General features: G+C 40.6%; 1 protein-coding gene across 6 annotated transcripts in view; it reads right to left on the bottom strand.

Moving 5' to 3' along the window:
- The window catches only part of LOC137180441 (echinoderm microtubule-associated protein-like 6), a 48,089-nt gene that overhangs the window by 12,894 nt on the left and 19,129 nt on the right, over positions 1 to 16,066 (bottom strand). For 2 of the 6 annotated variants that reach the window (XM_067585812.1, XM_067585813.1), the window contains exons 14-31: positions 15,654 to 15,840; positions 15,469 to 15,574; positions 14,684 to 14,777; positions 14,132 to 14,232; positions 13,536 to 13,738; positions 10,301 to 10,412; positions 10,095 to 10,222; positions 9,763 to 9,904; positions 9,510 to 9,662; positions 9,297 to 9,428; positions 7,836 to 7,924; positions 7,571 to 7,738; positions 7,271 to 7,472; positions 4,727 to 4,853; positions 4,531 to 4,609; positions 4,320 to 4,449; positions 4,127 to 4,225; positions 1,985 to 2,005 (exon numbers count right to left, since the gene is read on the bottom strand). In XM_067585812.1, coding sequence (XP_067441913.1) covers positions 1,985 to 2,005; positions 4,127 to 4,225; positions 4,320 to 4,449; positions 4,531 to 4,609; positions 4,727 to 4,853; positions 7,271 to 7,472; positions 7,571 to 7,738; positions 7,836 to 7,924; positions 9,297 to 9,428; positions 9,510 to 9,662; positions 9,763 to 9,904; positions 10,095 to 10,222; positions 10,301 to 10,412; positions 13,536 to 13,738; positions 14,132 to 14,232; positions 14,684 to 14,777; positions 15,469 to 15,574; positions 15,654 to 15,840 — 2,273 coding nt within the window. Of the gene's footprint in view, positions 1 to 1,984; positions 2,006 to 4,126; positions 4,226 to 4,319; positions 4,450 to 4,530; positions 4,610 to 4,726; positions 4,854 to 7,270; positions 7,473 to 7,570; positions 7,739 to 7,835; positions 7,925 to 9,296; positions 9,429 to 9,509; positions 9,663 to 9,762; positions 9,905 to 10,094; positions 10,413 to 13,535; positions 13,739 to 14,131; positions 14,233 to 14,683; positions 14,778 to 15,468; positions 15,575 to 15,653; positions 15,841 to 16,066 lie in introns of all 6 variants that reach the window. The other 4 variants (XM_067585808.1, XM_067585809.1, XM_067585814.1 and 1 more) reach the window with 3 other exon arrangements.

The raw sequence follows: 16,066 nt of genomic DNA, 5'->3' as shown, positions 1-16,066 counted from the left end.
TATTGAAAAAACTACATATGAAACTACAACTGTAGTAAAAACACCTGAAACGCTTTTTTAGTCTGAAATTTTATTATATTATAATTTTACTTTTCCTAAAGTGACCAAGAATAAACAAAAATGGAAATATTTAAATTTTTCTTTGTGTTACCGATACACATTTTTGTACTTAGAGGGTGTTCCACATTAAATTTGATCGATATTTATTAAAAAAAATGTAAAAATCACCATTAAAAAATGTGTAAAACCTAAAGAATACACCATCTGAATCTTAATTAAGGATGAATCACCAATTTATTAATGACTCATAAGGTATTTATTATATGTATAATAGTATTTATTATATTTATTTATGGTTCAGATAAACTAATTATATGGGGAAACTGTGAAGGGTCAGAATAACATCAGTACGTAATTATTTTTTATAATTTGTACCACTCTCTCTGTAAAATGTCCTAAAAATTATCCGCCAAATATCTGCAAATTATTTAGAAAATTTCCAGGAAATTTGTGTAAAATTAAAGGACCTGTAAAATAAAACGTCTGTATAATAAACCTTCTCCTTCAGTCTAAACTTCAATCCTGAGAAAATAGACAACTGAATGAACTCTATTCACTGATGAAGAAAGTGAGATGTTGTTTAAAGCTCCGGTAAAAGCCTTTAAGTGGAAACTGAGTCGTTCGCTGCTTCCTGTTAAACCTTCAGGAACACTGTTGTGCTTTGTGGTGATTTGTTAACTGACGCCTGTTAAGCTGAAGAACATCTTCGGTAAACGAGTTTAACGAATATCATAAACATTTATTTATTAATACAGATCTGATGATCAAACTGATGCTGATGCTGATCAATCATTCAGGAAACGCTGTGTCATTTTTTCTGTGGTTGCCATGGTGACACAGCATCATCAACTCTCTCTGCCTCAACAGCGCGGCTGCTGTTGTTTTTACATCTTCTATCGTTCATCAAGTCCTAAAACTTTTGTTTTCTTCAAAAGATAAAAAAAGTCAGTGCATGAAATGATTTCAGTTGTTTTAAGACTTTTCTAAAAAATTAAAGTCGGTATCTTGAATAACAAAGCATGAGGCAGATTCCTGCACTGAAATCAATAAAAATGACACTAAATTATTTAAACACAGCGATTTATGTTGGATGGAGTTATGTTTTTTTGATTATTGCAGCCAGAAATGTTTGATTTTGCAGCTTTTCTCAAAAACTACAATACTGTTTGTGATGTTTTATGTCTCTTATTGTGGTAAAATTGCAATCAAAGTAAAATAATGTGATTTATTTTAAACTGCTGCCAGTGAAGAGTCGTACGTAACGACTTCCTGCAGATCACAGAAACAACACAGCTGAACATGAGAACCATGAGGACTCAACGTTCTATAAAACAGAAAATACTGTACTTGAGATCATGTTTGTCCATCTTCCACCTGAAGTTACCGCCACACCAAACGCCACGATCGGTCCGAACCACAAGCAGCTGCTGATTCAGACGTTTCATGCAACTCTCACGAATATTTCAGAGATTAATTGAATTTGCGTTAATTATCTCGATGGCAAAATCACAGTTTTCTGGAGGGATTCATTGAACTGGCAGTTTTGTTTACTGAAGAAGAGATCACAGAGAGTCCGTCAGGTCTTTAAAGTTGATCTTTCCTTGGTGACATCATTCAGTTTTATCTGATGGAAAACGTTGGTTTAGTGTGAATGCAGAGAAACAGGTGTTTTCATATGAATCCTCATTAGTGTTGACATGGTCTCTGAAGGGGGGGGGGGGGCGAGCTACAACCAGGACTAGACCAGACCTGAGCAGGATCCTGACTGCCGATACTCACCGGACACTTCGGCCTCTACACACCGGCAGCGAACAACACGAGAGGTTAAACACGTCCACACCAGTTACAACATGATGGCGTGTGTGTGTGTGTGTGTGTGAATGGATGAGTGATGAGTGAGTGACAGCAGAAAGGTGAGTCTTACCTGGCAGGTCAGTGATGTCACCTGGAGATGAAGGTGAGGCGGTGACGATGAGGAAGCAGGAAAAAGAAAAGAGGTGCGATGGGCAAAAAGCAGCCAGTTCATGCAGAAAACAACACGCTGATCAATACGACGGCTCTGTGATCCGATTAGTAAAGCTGAACAAGGTTCAACATCACACAGAGGAAGACCATTATTTCCTGTAGAGAGCTGCGGGATGTAGTTTCCACTGAGGACTCAACAGTATATTAAGAATAAAAGGAACTAAAGTGCAGTTTATGTTTCAACATCAACATTTATTCCCAGCAGATAAAACAGCTGTTTGAAATTATACTGCATGTTTATTATTATGTTTATTATAATTATCCAAATTAATAGAAGTATTTCTTCAAAATCATCTGGTGTTGAAAGGCAGAAAATAGTGAAAATGTCCCTCACAGTCTCCAAGGAGACGTGTTGTTCAGATGTTTAGAAAACCAGCAAATATTCAGACTTGAAAGGAAGTAAGAAGCAAATTGACTGAGATGAATAATCAATTATCAAAAAAGTTGGTGATTAATTTTCTTTTGATCAGCTAACTGAGACCCAAACACGGACCAGCTGTGCAAAATCTCTCGAGTTGTCGTGTTCTACTGTGTGCGAGCTGAAGCTAGCGGACACCGCGGTACGGTGGCCTATAAGGGCAAACATCACAAAACGATCAACGTTATTAGTTCAGCTCAGAGGACGTTCTGGTGAAAATAAGGTTGTTACTGCTGCAGGAAAGAGGCCTCATTTGTGTTTTAACAACATTTTGCTTTTGAGTTATTGACGCATTCGTCACTCTTTAGCGTCCTCCTGAAACACTTCCGTTGTGTTGCGGTATTTGCGGCGCGTTTTCTAAATGCTGCATGTGTGTTGATGTTTTCTTAATTTGCTTTTGTTCTATTTGCATCATACGTTTTCTTAAGTTGCAGGCGTCTTCACCATAGCAACGGTCGCTGAGGATCATGGGTAGGCTAATGTAGCCGCTTCCGCTATCTGACAAAAACTGACAAAATTACTTGATTTCTAAACTAAAATTGCGCAATCTTTTGAATTTGGTTTTCTGGATTTTCATTGGGAAACAAAAAAGGAATAGATCACGTGATTTTGTTCTTCGTTTTTGGTTTAAAATGAAAAAATGAATCGTCTTGATGTCGGCAGACCTGCTGGATATTCAATCCAAAAAGGAAAAACGATAAAACGAATCGGCAAAAACCAAAAGCAGCCGGGTTTGATTGGTTTTGTTATTTGATTCTGACACCAAAAACGTTTTTTTGTTTTTTGTTTTGAAACAAATAACAGATTTACCGTTTTTTGGTTTTTGAATTACGAATTATCCGATGATACCTGGACCTTGCGGCACGTTTGCCCTTGCAGGCCACCGTACCGCGGCCTAAAACAACCAGAGAAACAAAGTTCAACGAGGCTGAACTTTGTGTGAAGGGCTATGAAACCATCCTGACACGGTGGTCAAACCGTGTAATTACAACTTCCTGTCTGTCACGTGATGCACGCTGGCCCAAAAAGCATTTTTCTCCCCAAACACAATTATTGGAAAAGCAGCAGCTGTAAAACAGTAAATAAATGACTCGTTTTATTATCAGAATTTGATCCAATAACATTTGGAATGATGATTAAATTATTTTATATCATTTGAGTGAACAGAGAGCCAACAGGAAGTCAGCTGACTCGGCCAGCAGAAGTCTCTACTGAGCATGCTCACTGCTGTGACGGAGCCAGAAAGGTCCTTCTTGACCTTCATAACCTCAGAGACTTTAGTAGCAGTTTACCAAAAAAAATAAAATAAAATTTACGTCAAGGTTCAAGTTCAAGCTAAAAGTAAAAGTAAAGGTCATCTGCTGAGGAAGAGATGCAGTTAATGTTGAGTTAAAATGAGCTTTTATCAAAATATTGGTTGGAAATATTGGCGGGAAAACACATTTAGTCTTATAGTGTGAACTCAGTCAGCAGGTTGGAGAGTAAACGAGCTGTTTGTGTTGCTGCACAAGTGTTAGCATGTTAGCATGTTAGCTGTCTGAGCGCACATGAAGAAGAACATGAGAGCAGCAAAGAGTCAAAGTGTTTGACTGTCTGACGATTGCAACGTTCGGCTTCACTCACCGATTTGTCCCGTAGCGATGATGTTTTGGTATTTGGGGTGTTGATTGACAGTCAGACACAGGATGTCGTCCGTGTGTTCCAGGTAGAAACTCTGAGTTCCTGTTGGGACAGGAAACAGGAAGTGTGATGTCAACCACAACAACAACAACAACAACATTTGAAATGAAGAGTTTGGTCCGTGTGTTTTACCAACCGGAGGACAGGCTCTGGATGACCACGGCGGCGGCGGTGTGATAGATGATGTCGGTGCCGTCGTTGAGGTAATGCAGGTTGTTGCGACAGTCAAAGCCTCGATATCCGAACACGTGCTCCAACACGAGCTCCTGAAACACACACAGCTGTTTGAAGACATGCGGCATGTTAGCGGCGGATGCTAAACGAGGCGTCTGAAGGCTCACACTGACCTCCACCGCTTTCTTCTTCTTGATCACGTTATTCTTCAGCAGTTTGTCGGGCAGCGGCGCCGCTCGGCTCACAGGAGGTCTGATGACAGAGAACACACACAGTACTGGAAGTAAATGTACTGAATTACTTTCCAGCGCTGCAGCTTTTAATGTTGTGTGTCAGTCAGTGTAATGATAAAGGTGATGATGAAGGTACCTCTCCTCCACAGGAAGCTCTTTGTGCTGCAGGTGAGGTTTGGTTCCTGACATGTTCCTGATGCTGGCCGAGTAGATCTTGGTGACGTAGTCCACCGCCTTCTCTCGGGCCACGTCGCTGTCGTACCCTGAAAACACAACAACACGACTCAGCGATAAATCCGACGGTCACACTTCTAGTTCAGCTTCAGCTCGGTTCCCTGCAGGACCTTCACATCACACTGTCAGTTGAATACTGGACAATGATTGGCTCCAGACCAGCTGTGATGTCATCAGTCCTGCAGGTGCGTCCAGGTGTTAAACAGCATCATTTTGGTGTCGGTGGGTTTCCTGTGGTTGCCATGGTGACACAGCTGCTGCTGTCTGAAAGCGTCTTTATTGACATTTTTCATCTTTCCTCAAGTTTTCATCACAAAACAAATAACCTGATAATAAGGTGCTTTTTGTAGTATTACTTTTTTATACTGTGGCTTTATTCTTAAAATATTATATCTTTTACTCATAAAATTGGATCTTTACTTTTAATATAATTACTTTTGTAAATTGTAAATCATAAATATTATTCTGATAATATTATGATTTGTGTTGTTTGAAGAAAAACAAGACTTTCAGGACAAATTTAAAACATGTTAAAAAGAAATGAGTTGAAATGAGTTCAGTCTGTTTACAATATGAATAAACATGTAACTAAACTAAAATAAACAAACAACAAAGCATGAAGCAGATCGAAAAATGACTCAACATGAAACCATCTCACTGAACTGGCAACTTATAAAAAATAATAAAAGACAAAAAAAAACTACAAACATGGAGCCAATCAGCTGCAGTTCCTGAAAAAAAAAAACAACCTGTATTGAAGTGAAGAGGAAAACCTCCTCCAGGATCACAGTCTGAGGGGAAACTTCAGATACAAACAGCTCGGTGAGTCTCAAAGAGTGAAGACCCTCTTGTACCTGTTCTGTTTCTTTCTTTATTATTACGCCACTTCAACCCTAAATTTGACCCCCTAAAAATGCTCAAAAACTCACCAAATTTGGCACGCACATCAGGTCTGGTGAAAGATTTGATGAAATGTAAAAATTATCCCCCACAATGCCAAAATGTGCTCTATAGCGCCACCTACGTATGTAAGATGGCCGCCACGGCCCGTAGGAACGTCTTAGAGAGATCAAACCAAAATTCAATTATTCATCTCATCAAGACCTACAAATCATACGCTGACCCCCCTGACCTAAATCCAACAGGAAGTCCACAATAAGCCCATCAAAGTAAACTTTGCGCCAATTTTGGACCTTGAATAAACGCTATCTCCTCCTAAGGCATTAATGGTATCGGCTTCAAACTTTAATACATGACTTATGACACTGTGCTGAATAAAAGTTGTTAAAAACTTTGTAATAACTCGAACGGTTTAGATTTTATAGCCCTGAAAGTTGCAGTGCCACATCACCCTTACAATCTAAACCAATGGGGAGGCAATCTATGGGCATGAACTTTGTGTCAAACAGAGGCTTCTGACGTCTAAACTATAAGTCTGACCACTTTCAAACCTGTATCAATGGATTTGTGACGAAATTTCCTACTAAAATATGATTTTTAATGTAAGATTTGGCCAAAGTCATGGGATTTATGAGGAGATTTCACAAGAGGAGTACTCTGAAATCCTTCTCTCCAGCTGAGAAGGAGGGAAGAAAGTGGGGGGGGGGGTTGAATGCAGCTCATTTTTGTAGGATACAGCAGAAAGGTCTATATACATACAGTACATTATATACAAACTTTGTATGAAGTTTGGTGTTATTATCATTTATTTTACAATAATTATGAGTCTTATATGTATAATTGAGTAGTGGGGATGACCTATGAGGGGAAGGGAAAACATGGAGTGAGAGTGACAGTTTAGTGATAAACTGCTGCAGAAAAATAAAATCAAAACTAAAATTTGTAGCTCTGTACTGCAGTTTTTCCTTTATTAGGACCCGAGCACCTAGCGGTTCACTCACACTCTCCATTCAAATATATGAGTATCAGTTACTTATTGTCTCTACACACCTGACAGTACACATGTCAATCACACTTTGACCAGGTCATGTGGGTTAAAAGTCTTTACTTTCCTAAAAATAAAACACACAAACTCATCAAGAGTTTTGTTTACTAATTGAAATTCAAGTGAACGGGCCGAAAACTTGCATCATTTTGATGACACAGGGATGAGCAAGACAGACATGTAAATGCTCCAATCTGCACCAAACTTTACATGTTTGTAAAGTCAGACCTGTCAGCCCAGGTCTGACAACATCTACATGCTTGTGACAGAAGCCCTTGGACTGTGCCACGCCCCAACGTGAGCAAGGGTGCGAAGGCTCGTTCAACGCTGCTTGCAGATGATTTTCCATTTTAAACATCTGATCAGGGACAGACAACTCTGGCTCATTTCTTTTCTTTCTGTTGATCGATGAATAAATGAATATAAATGAATATAAATGAATCGGACGTCCATAAAACCTTTGTGGTTCAATTTAAATGTTTTTTGTTTGGACTGTTTTACCTCCGTCCTCCTCAGTGTCATCGTCCGACTCCTCGCTGTCCACGGCTTTGCTCTCTTTGTGTCCCGGCGGCTCTCTGGTCCAGATCATCAGCGCCGTGTCGGCTCCGCCCACTGACAGCAGCATGGAGTCGTCATTGGACCAACGCACATTGGTCACGTTGGTGCTGTGACCCACGTACTTCTTAAACTTTGCAAACTGGCCCTGAAGTCAGAGTGTGTCGCACAGAGGAGGCAAAATGAGAACAACATGTGATCTGCGAGTCGTTTGGCTGAGATGACTCAGAGCTGACAGTGTCTCACCCTGGACGGGAAGCTGAACAGTTTGAGGAAACCGAAGTCGTCTCCGGTGGCGAGCAGTTTGCGGTCTTTGGTGAGCGAGGTGGCGTGGACAAAGCTGAGCGTCGGCCATATTCCCTCGCAGGTCGGACCTAGAACTGACGTCCAGCTCGCCCAGTCGAGCTTCTCAAACTGGAAACATACAGAAACGTGTTGACAGAAACGTGTTGACAGAAACGTGTCGACAGAAACGTGTTGACAGAAACAGAAATGAGTCAAACAGACTGACCTCGGCCACACTGATGTTCTGTTTGCGTCCTCGTGGAGCCTCGAAGAACAGCTGCTCTTTGGCTCCTGTGTTCACCTGCAGAAGTTTACCTGTCGACAAAAACATCAGGAAACTTAGACTGAAGATTCATTAACAGTCACTTGACTGAGACTCTGAGGAGTTTAACGGTTTGTAGTTTTATGTGTTGACTGAGATGTAACCTCCTCCAGAGACTGAAATGTTCATCACAACACAAACTGTTGGAGGAAAAATGGAGAAAAAAAAAAAAACTTGGAAAAAACTGAACTTTGAGCTAAATGCTAACAAAAAAGAACAGCTAACAGCATGTGGTATAACATTTGGGGCGGCTGTAGCTCAGGAGATAAAGCAGGTCGTCCACCAATCAGAAGATCGGCGGTTCGATTCCCGGCTCCTCCAATCCACATGTTGAAGTGTCCTTGGGCAAGATACTGAACCCCATGATGGCTGCACCATCAGTGTATGAATGTGACTCGTAGTGTAAAAGCACTTTCAGTGGTCGGAAGACTAGAACGGTGCTATACAATTACAATCCATGTTAAGTAATATCTGACATGTTATCTTGCTAATATGTTGGCATTATAACAAGCTGTGCATTTATTATAAGACCAGTGTGTTAGCTTGTTAAGATGCAAAGACACAAATTTTGGTGATATTTAGCATGTTAGCATGCTAATATTATAATGTATGTTTAATACATAATGTTAAGTATGTTACCGCTACCATTTAATGTGATTATTTGATTAATCTTGGTTTGCTTGCTTGGATTAAACTACAGTTTAAAACTGAACTGAACTGTTTGTTGCTGGTTTTGGTGATGAGTATCTCGCTGCTGCATTTAGCTCCGCTGTTATGTTTGTATTGTTATTGATCTGAAGGGTTTGACTAGACTGGGACTGTTAAGCATCGCTATTATTTGTAAGATGTGACTCACTGATAATTACACCCGCTACACATGTCTAACTAACTTGTTAGATTACCAACAAGCTAATCCTAACATGATATTCTAACATTTAACATTTGGCATTTTAGCTTGCCAAGTTTAGCATTTACATTCAGCTGGTTAGCTTGTTAGCTTGCTGTCATGCTAATCTTAACATTCAAACTCAGCATGATAGCATGACTGGCTATTGCTGCATTTATGATATATTTGAATTATTGTAATTGTGAGATTCTGACTTGTAAATAACACTCAAACCAACTGAGTCAGAAAACTCTAAAAACTCTGATATATCCAACTTCATAATAAACTGCTGATGGCGCTATATGAGGCGTCAAAGGATCAAAACATTTTTAGGATTCATCCTTTGTGGATCGTGAACATCTGAATGGCCTGTACAGCTAACAGTTAGCCTGTGCAGCTAACAGTTAGCCTGTGCAGCTAACAGTTAGCCTGTGCAGCTAAAAGTTAGTATAGCAGCAGGTGCAGGTGGGCGTGGTCACCTCGGGCGTCCCAGTCGATGTGCGTGATGTAGCTGCCGGCTCCTTTACAGATGCCGACTCTCTTGCTGGTCAGGACGTTGTAGATGTCCACGAAGGAATCATGGGACGCCACGGCCAGGTACTTCCCTGCGTCTGCAACACACAGAGCACCGTGACCAATCACCCTCCTCCTATGTCACACCTGTGTCACACCTGTGTGGTGCGTTCAGGTACCTTGGGAGAAGCGGATGTCGGAGATGAGCTCCCGGCGATGGTGGAAGGTCACCATGTCCTCCAGCGTGTCGGCGTTCACCACCAGGAAGCTGCCATCGTTCAGACCAACCGCCAGAGCTTTACCATCAGGAGAGAAGGAGCAGCAGCGGCCACCTGACGCAGGTAACACACACACACACATACAGGTGAATCTTATGGTAAATATAATAACAGATAAATATTATGGGATGTTATTTTATTTTCTCCTCCTCACCTTTCTTGAGTTTCCGCACGGCGACCATGCGGTGGTTGGCTGAAAGCTCCCAGATCCTCAGGGTTTTGTCGTCGCTGACGGTGGCGCAGACAGGAAGCAGAGGGTGAGCCGCCAAACCCCAAACTTCCCCCTCCATGTGACCCTGAACGCAACACACAGCGGTTATCATTCATCTCCAGAAACAAACTCAAACTCAACCTTTCAGACTGTCAGATCTCAGTATTTTCCTTTGCTTACAATTTTTCCCAATTCCTGCAATTTTCATGCAAAAAGAGACATAAAACATTGCAAATTGTAACGCAATTTTTAACTTTAACACTCCTCTGTCTGACCTGAACCAGCAGCGTCATCGGTCCGCTCTTGTCGATCTCCAGGATTTCTCCGTTCTTGGTCCCCAGCAGGATGTGACCGTGACCCAGAGTGATGGCTCTGATGGACGGGTTGTCCTCCAGCAGCAGCCCTGATTTATAAACAGCTGGGTTCAGATGCTGTAACATTAAATGTGAAGAAATAAAAAGTGAGATCAGGTGTGTGATACCTTTGGACGACGGGGACAGAGCGGCTCTCTTGATGGCGTAGGTCTTCAGACATCTTTCAAACATGTCGTCCCAGAGCTCCACGATGCCGTCCTTCCCCCCCGTCACAAAACCCTGGACAGCAAACGCAGCACGAGATCCAGAAAACAAAAGAAATGTTCGAACCAAATGCAGGAGACAGCAGGAACCAGAACCAGAATGGAACAGAGGAGCCAACAAAGACTGAACTAAACAACAGGACTTAAATACAAACTGAACTAACGAGGGAACAGGTGATTAAACAGGAGAACAGGCAGCTGATTGGCTGGGGGAACACTGGGAGCAGGGCAGGTGTGGAGGGACCACAAGAAACAACACAACTAAGACGGCACAGCGACGGGATCGTGACACATGATTCCAGAAATAACACATTATGGAAGTCAAGAGTGGCCAATATTAAAATAAAACCATCTCATCAAAGTGAAATTATACCTTTAATTTGTGTTAATTAAAGTATAGAAATCTAAATTCCATGTTTGAAAATGCATAATTACAAACAAACTAAAATGAAAATGAAAAAGTCCATTGACCAATAATGTATTATATTATAATAAAATTTAAGTTAAAAAGGGTTTTTTTTTAAAGACTTTTTATTTTCAAAATGGCCATGTGCGATCTTATTTCATTTTCAAATATATTAGGGCCATTATATTAAAAATAATTGAGATTTTGATCAGAAGAAGCCATAGTTTTGATTTTATTCTCAAGTTTCTTTTTTAAATGAATATGTTGATAATAAGGTGCTTTTTTGTGAAACTGTAACTTCTGATCTGTTAAATCAGTTGTTATATCACAACGTTTCCTGTTAAAATTGTAATTTTATTATTGTAATATAAAAACTTTTTCATGTAAAATAACCCTTAATTCTGACATCATGACTTCTTTTAATAGACTTTATTTAGTAATACTGTGACTTTTTCTACAAATATAGAATAAAATTTTCTTTATAATATAATTACTTTTATAAATCGTAATTGTAAAATGGTAAATATTTTTCTCATAATATTACAATTTGTAATGTAAAATTATACAAAATTACAAACTAATTTTGTATTAGATACAATTGATTCTTGTAAAATTACAACTTAACACTCATAATATTACAACTTGTTATTGTAAAAATGATTTTCTTTCCTACTAAATTACAACTTTATCTCATAATAGTATTTTTTTCCCTAAACATTAATTTGTGATTAGACTTTTTCTGTTACAACTTTTTTTCATAATATTCCAACTTTTTCAAATTCCTTTCTTTTGCATTTCTCTCTTGGATTTTGAAACTTTATCTCATTAAATTATGACTTTTATTGTACAATTACATTATTATCTTGTAAAAATGTGATTTTTCACTCTAAATTACAACTGAATCTTGTGATAGTCTCTTTTTTTTACTATAATGTCTTTTTTATGTCAACGTTACATCTAAATTCTCACAGGTTTCTACAAGAATTATGACTGTATTCACAAATTCCATGTTTTATCCATGAACCTGAAGTATCTCCTTTCTCTGTTTAAAATACTGATGAAGTATATTCAGGTATAGATATTGGATAGATGGATGGATGATGGATGGATGGATGATGGATGAATGGATGGATGATGGATGGATGGATTATGGATGGATGCATAGATGGATAGATGGATGGATGGATGATGGATGAATGGATGGATGGATGATGAATGGATGGATGGATGATGAATGGATGGATGGATGAATGGATGGATGGATGATGGATGGATGATGGATGAATGGATGGATGATGGATGGATGGATGATGGATGGATGCATAGATGGATAGATGGATGGATGGATGATGGATGAATGATGGATGGATGATGGATGGATGATGGATGGATGGATGGATGATGGATGGATGATGGATGGATGATGGATGGATGGATGGATGATGGATGGATGCATAGATGGATAGATGGATGGATGGATGATGGATGAATGGATGGATGGATGATGAATGGATGGATGGATGATGGATGAATGATGGATGGATGATGGATGGATGGATGGATGATGGATGGATGCATAGATGGATAGATGGATGGATGGATGATGGATGAATGATGGATGGATGCATAGATGGATAGATGGATGGATGGATGATGGATGAATGGATGGATGGATGATGAATGGATGGATGGATGATGAATGGATGCATAGATGGATAGATGGATGGATGGATGGATGATGAATGGATGGATGGATGATGGATGGATGATGGATGAATGGATGGATGATGGATGGATGGATGATGGATGGATGCATAGATGGATAGATGGATGGATGGATGATGGATGAATGATGGATGGATGATGGATGGATGATGGATGGATGGATGGATGGATGATGGATGGATGATGGATGGATGCATAGATGGATAGATGGATGGATGGATGATGGATGAATGGATGGATGGATGATGAATGGATGGATGGATGATGGATGAATGATGGATGGATGATGGATGGATGCATAGATGGATGGATGGATGGATGGATGATGGATGGATGGATGATGGATGGATGATGGATGAATGATGGATGGATGATGGATGGATGCATAGATGGATAGATGGATGGATGGATGATGGATGAATGGATGGATGGATGGATGGATGGATGGATGGATGATGGATGATGGATGATGGATGAATGGATGGATGGATGATGGATGGATGGATGGATGGATGGATGGATGGATGATGGATGATGGATGAATGGATGGATGGATGATGGATGATGGATGGATGGATGGATAGATGGATGATGGATGAATGGATGATAGATAGATGGATGGATGGATGGATGGATGGATGGATAGATGGATGGGTGATGGATGGATGGATGGATGGATGGATGGATGGATGGATAGATGGATGGATGATGGATGGATGGATGGATGGATGGATGGATGGATGGTTGGATGGATGGATGGATGGATGGGTGATGGATGGATGGATGGATGGATGGATGGATGGTTGGATGGATGGATAGATGGATGGGTGATGGATGGATGGATGGATGGATGGATGGATGGATAGATGGATGGGTGATGAATGGATGGATGGATGGATGATGAATGGATGGATGGATGGATGGATGATGGATGGATGATAGATAGGTGGATGGATGGATGGATGGATGGATGATGAATGGATCCCTCTGACTGGGTCCAGGTCTTACCTTGTCCAGAGAGCACATGGCGAACACGGGGCCGTCATGAGCTTTGATGGTCTTGATGAGCGTCGTGTCTCTCCAGATGTAAACGTCTCCGTTTGTGGCTCCGGAGAAGACCAGGTCCTCTGACCGACCGTAACACGCCGACATCATCGTCTCCTGCTTCCCTAGGTTCCCAAAAATCCCACGTTTGAACGTCAGACCGCCACCTGGTGGAGGAGGATGGACATGTCCAGATGATTCATTTAGAAGAACGATTACAACAAAACATAACGAATGTAGAGAACACTTTGACTTTAGTGAGATAAGTCACATTTTTTGCTTTTTGTTACACTGAAAAGTTATTTTGAGATCTTCACAATAATGAAGTCTGGTTGTTTTGAAATCATAAAATAACTGGTTATTGTAATATTTTGTGTTATCACTTCTTGGCATAATTAATTTGGTTTTAAAGTTTTAAGGATTTAGTGTAATTCAGATGATATGTACTTTGCAAGCATTTTCTCATGATCACAAGAAAATAATCATAGAAATGTTCTCTGTGGCTTTCTCAACCTCTAAACATCACTAACAGGAGGACAGAGTGTTTCAGTTGTTTCTACCTGAATGTTGCCAGAACTTGATGTGCTTCATCCCCACAGTCACCAGTTTGTCCATCCTGAACGGATTACTCTTCACCACAAAGATTTTGTCTTTATGACCCCTGAAGGACGAAGCAGCGAGTTTCAGTCACTGAAGTTAAAGGATGAGTATCTCATCATTAAATCACATGTTCAGATTAGGGATGTCAATGGTTAATCAGTTAAACAACCTATTTTTGAGTCTATAGGTTAATTTGCATACTAGGGTTGGGTACTGAACTCATTACTTCACGTTATTCATGTAACTTCAATTGGTGCCAAATTTCGGCACCTTGTGGGACTGAGAGAGAGTGCAGCCCCGACATAAATTTTAAAAACACACATTTAACCGACCGAAGCATCTCACATGGAGGCTCCAACACCTACAGGAGCACCAACCCGCAGAAACAAAGAGATGTGGCAGAAGGACAGACAACAGACAACAAAGGTCTGTATTTTTTTCTGATAGGAAACACATTATAACTGGAAGAACTGGTCAACAGGTGAGTCATTAAACAGATAGTTGTCAGGTACCTGGCCTTGGCCAGTCTTTCTCCTTTCTTCCAGTCCCAGATGACGATGGAGTGAAATTCATCGATTCCCACAGAGACCAAACTCTTCCCATCCGCTGAGGCAAAGAGACAGCAGAGGCTGCGTTACAAAACTGTTTCCATATTTATTGTTCCTCTGAACGTTTTATGAAAGTCTGCTGACAACAAATCAAACTGAAACATTTTAGTCCTCAGAGGAACATGTTAGCTTTTCTATAGCTAATGTCTTTATATGAAGTCAATCCAGACAGAGTCAGGAGGACGATGGTGATGATTAAGGGATAACAAATGGTGATTAAGGGATTGTTGATTCCTAATTCTCTTAGACTGATGATTTATGAAACTACAGGTGGTGATGTGGGGATACCAAATGGTGATGCATGTATCAAAGGCCGTGGTTTAGGGGTACCAAATTATAACTTAGTGTTAGCAGGGGGTGAATGTGGGTTTACAGATGATGTATTTAGGGATAACAAATGGAAATTCCTGACCCTTTTAGCCTGCTGATTTATGAAACTACAGGTTGTGATTTAAGGATGACAGGTGGTGGCATGGGGATACCAAATAATGACATGGGGGATAAAAACAAAGGGTAAACAAATAGTGAAATGGGGATAACAAATGGTGACATGGTGATAACACATAGTGAGTACGGATAACAAATGAGACATAAGGATAAGAAATGGTGACATGGGGGTAATAAATGTGAGTAGAGGTAACAAATGGTGTCTCAGGGATACCAAATGGTGAGCAGTGCGGTGAGCGTACCTGTGAACTCCAGGGCGCACACCCCTCTGCTGTGGTGTCCTTTGAGTAGCGACAGACACTTCAGAGTCTGGATGTCCCAGACGTGGATGGCCGGGTCTCTGCCCACCTGAACACACAGACAGCCAGTCAGAAACACTTCCTTCAGCCTGACAGTAACCTGCTGCACTCCGATTGGCCGGCCATACCTGCCCGGAGGCCACGTAGTCTTTGAGCGGGTGGACAGTGAGGCTGAGGATGTCGTCGTCGTGGCCGAGGTAGAACCTCTGGCTGTGCTGCAGCCGGTTGTAGACGACGGCAACGGCGGCCACGTGGTACAGCACTTCCCCCGCCTGGCTGTAGAACAGGTTGTTACGGCAGTCGAAGCCCCGGTAACTGCGGGAAACAGGTAACTTCACTACAGGTTTACATCATTATCAATGAACTGACTGATTATTTTCTTGATCAATCAATTTACTGAGAAAGAGTAATTTATTGAAAATAAAAAAATGCTGCCAAATTCACTTTCTATTAATTGACCAGTTAATTTCACATCAGATATTCAAGCATCATATTAAAAAACACAGAATTTAATTGTTTTAAATAGTCAAGTTTTATCCTT

The sequence above is a fragment of the Thunnus thynnus genome, chromosome 3, assembly GCF_963924715.1.
Source record: "Thunnus thynnus chromosome 3, fThuThy2.1, whole genome shotgun sequence".
Classification (NCBI taxonomy): Eukaryota; Metazoa; Chordata; class Actinopteri; order Scombriformes; family Scombridae; genus Thunnus; species Thunnus thynnus.
The sequence above is the reverse complement of the archived record's forward strand: the minus strand, read 5'-3'. Positions and strand labels throughout refer to the sequence as shown.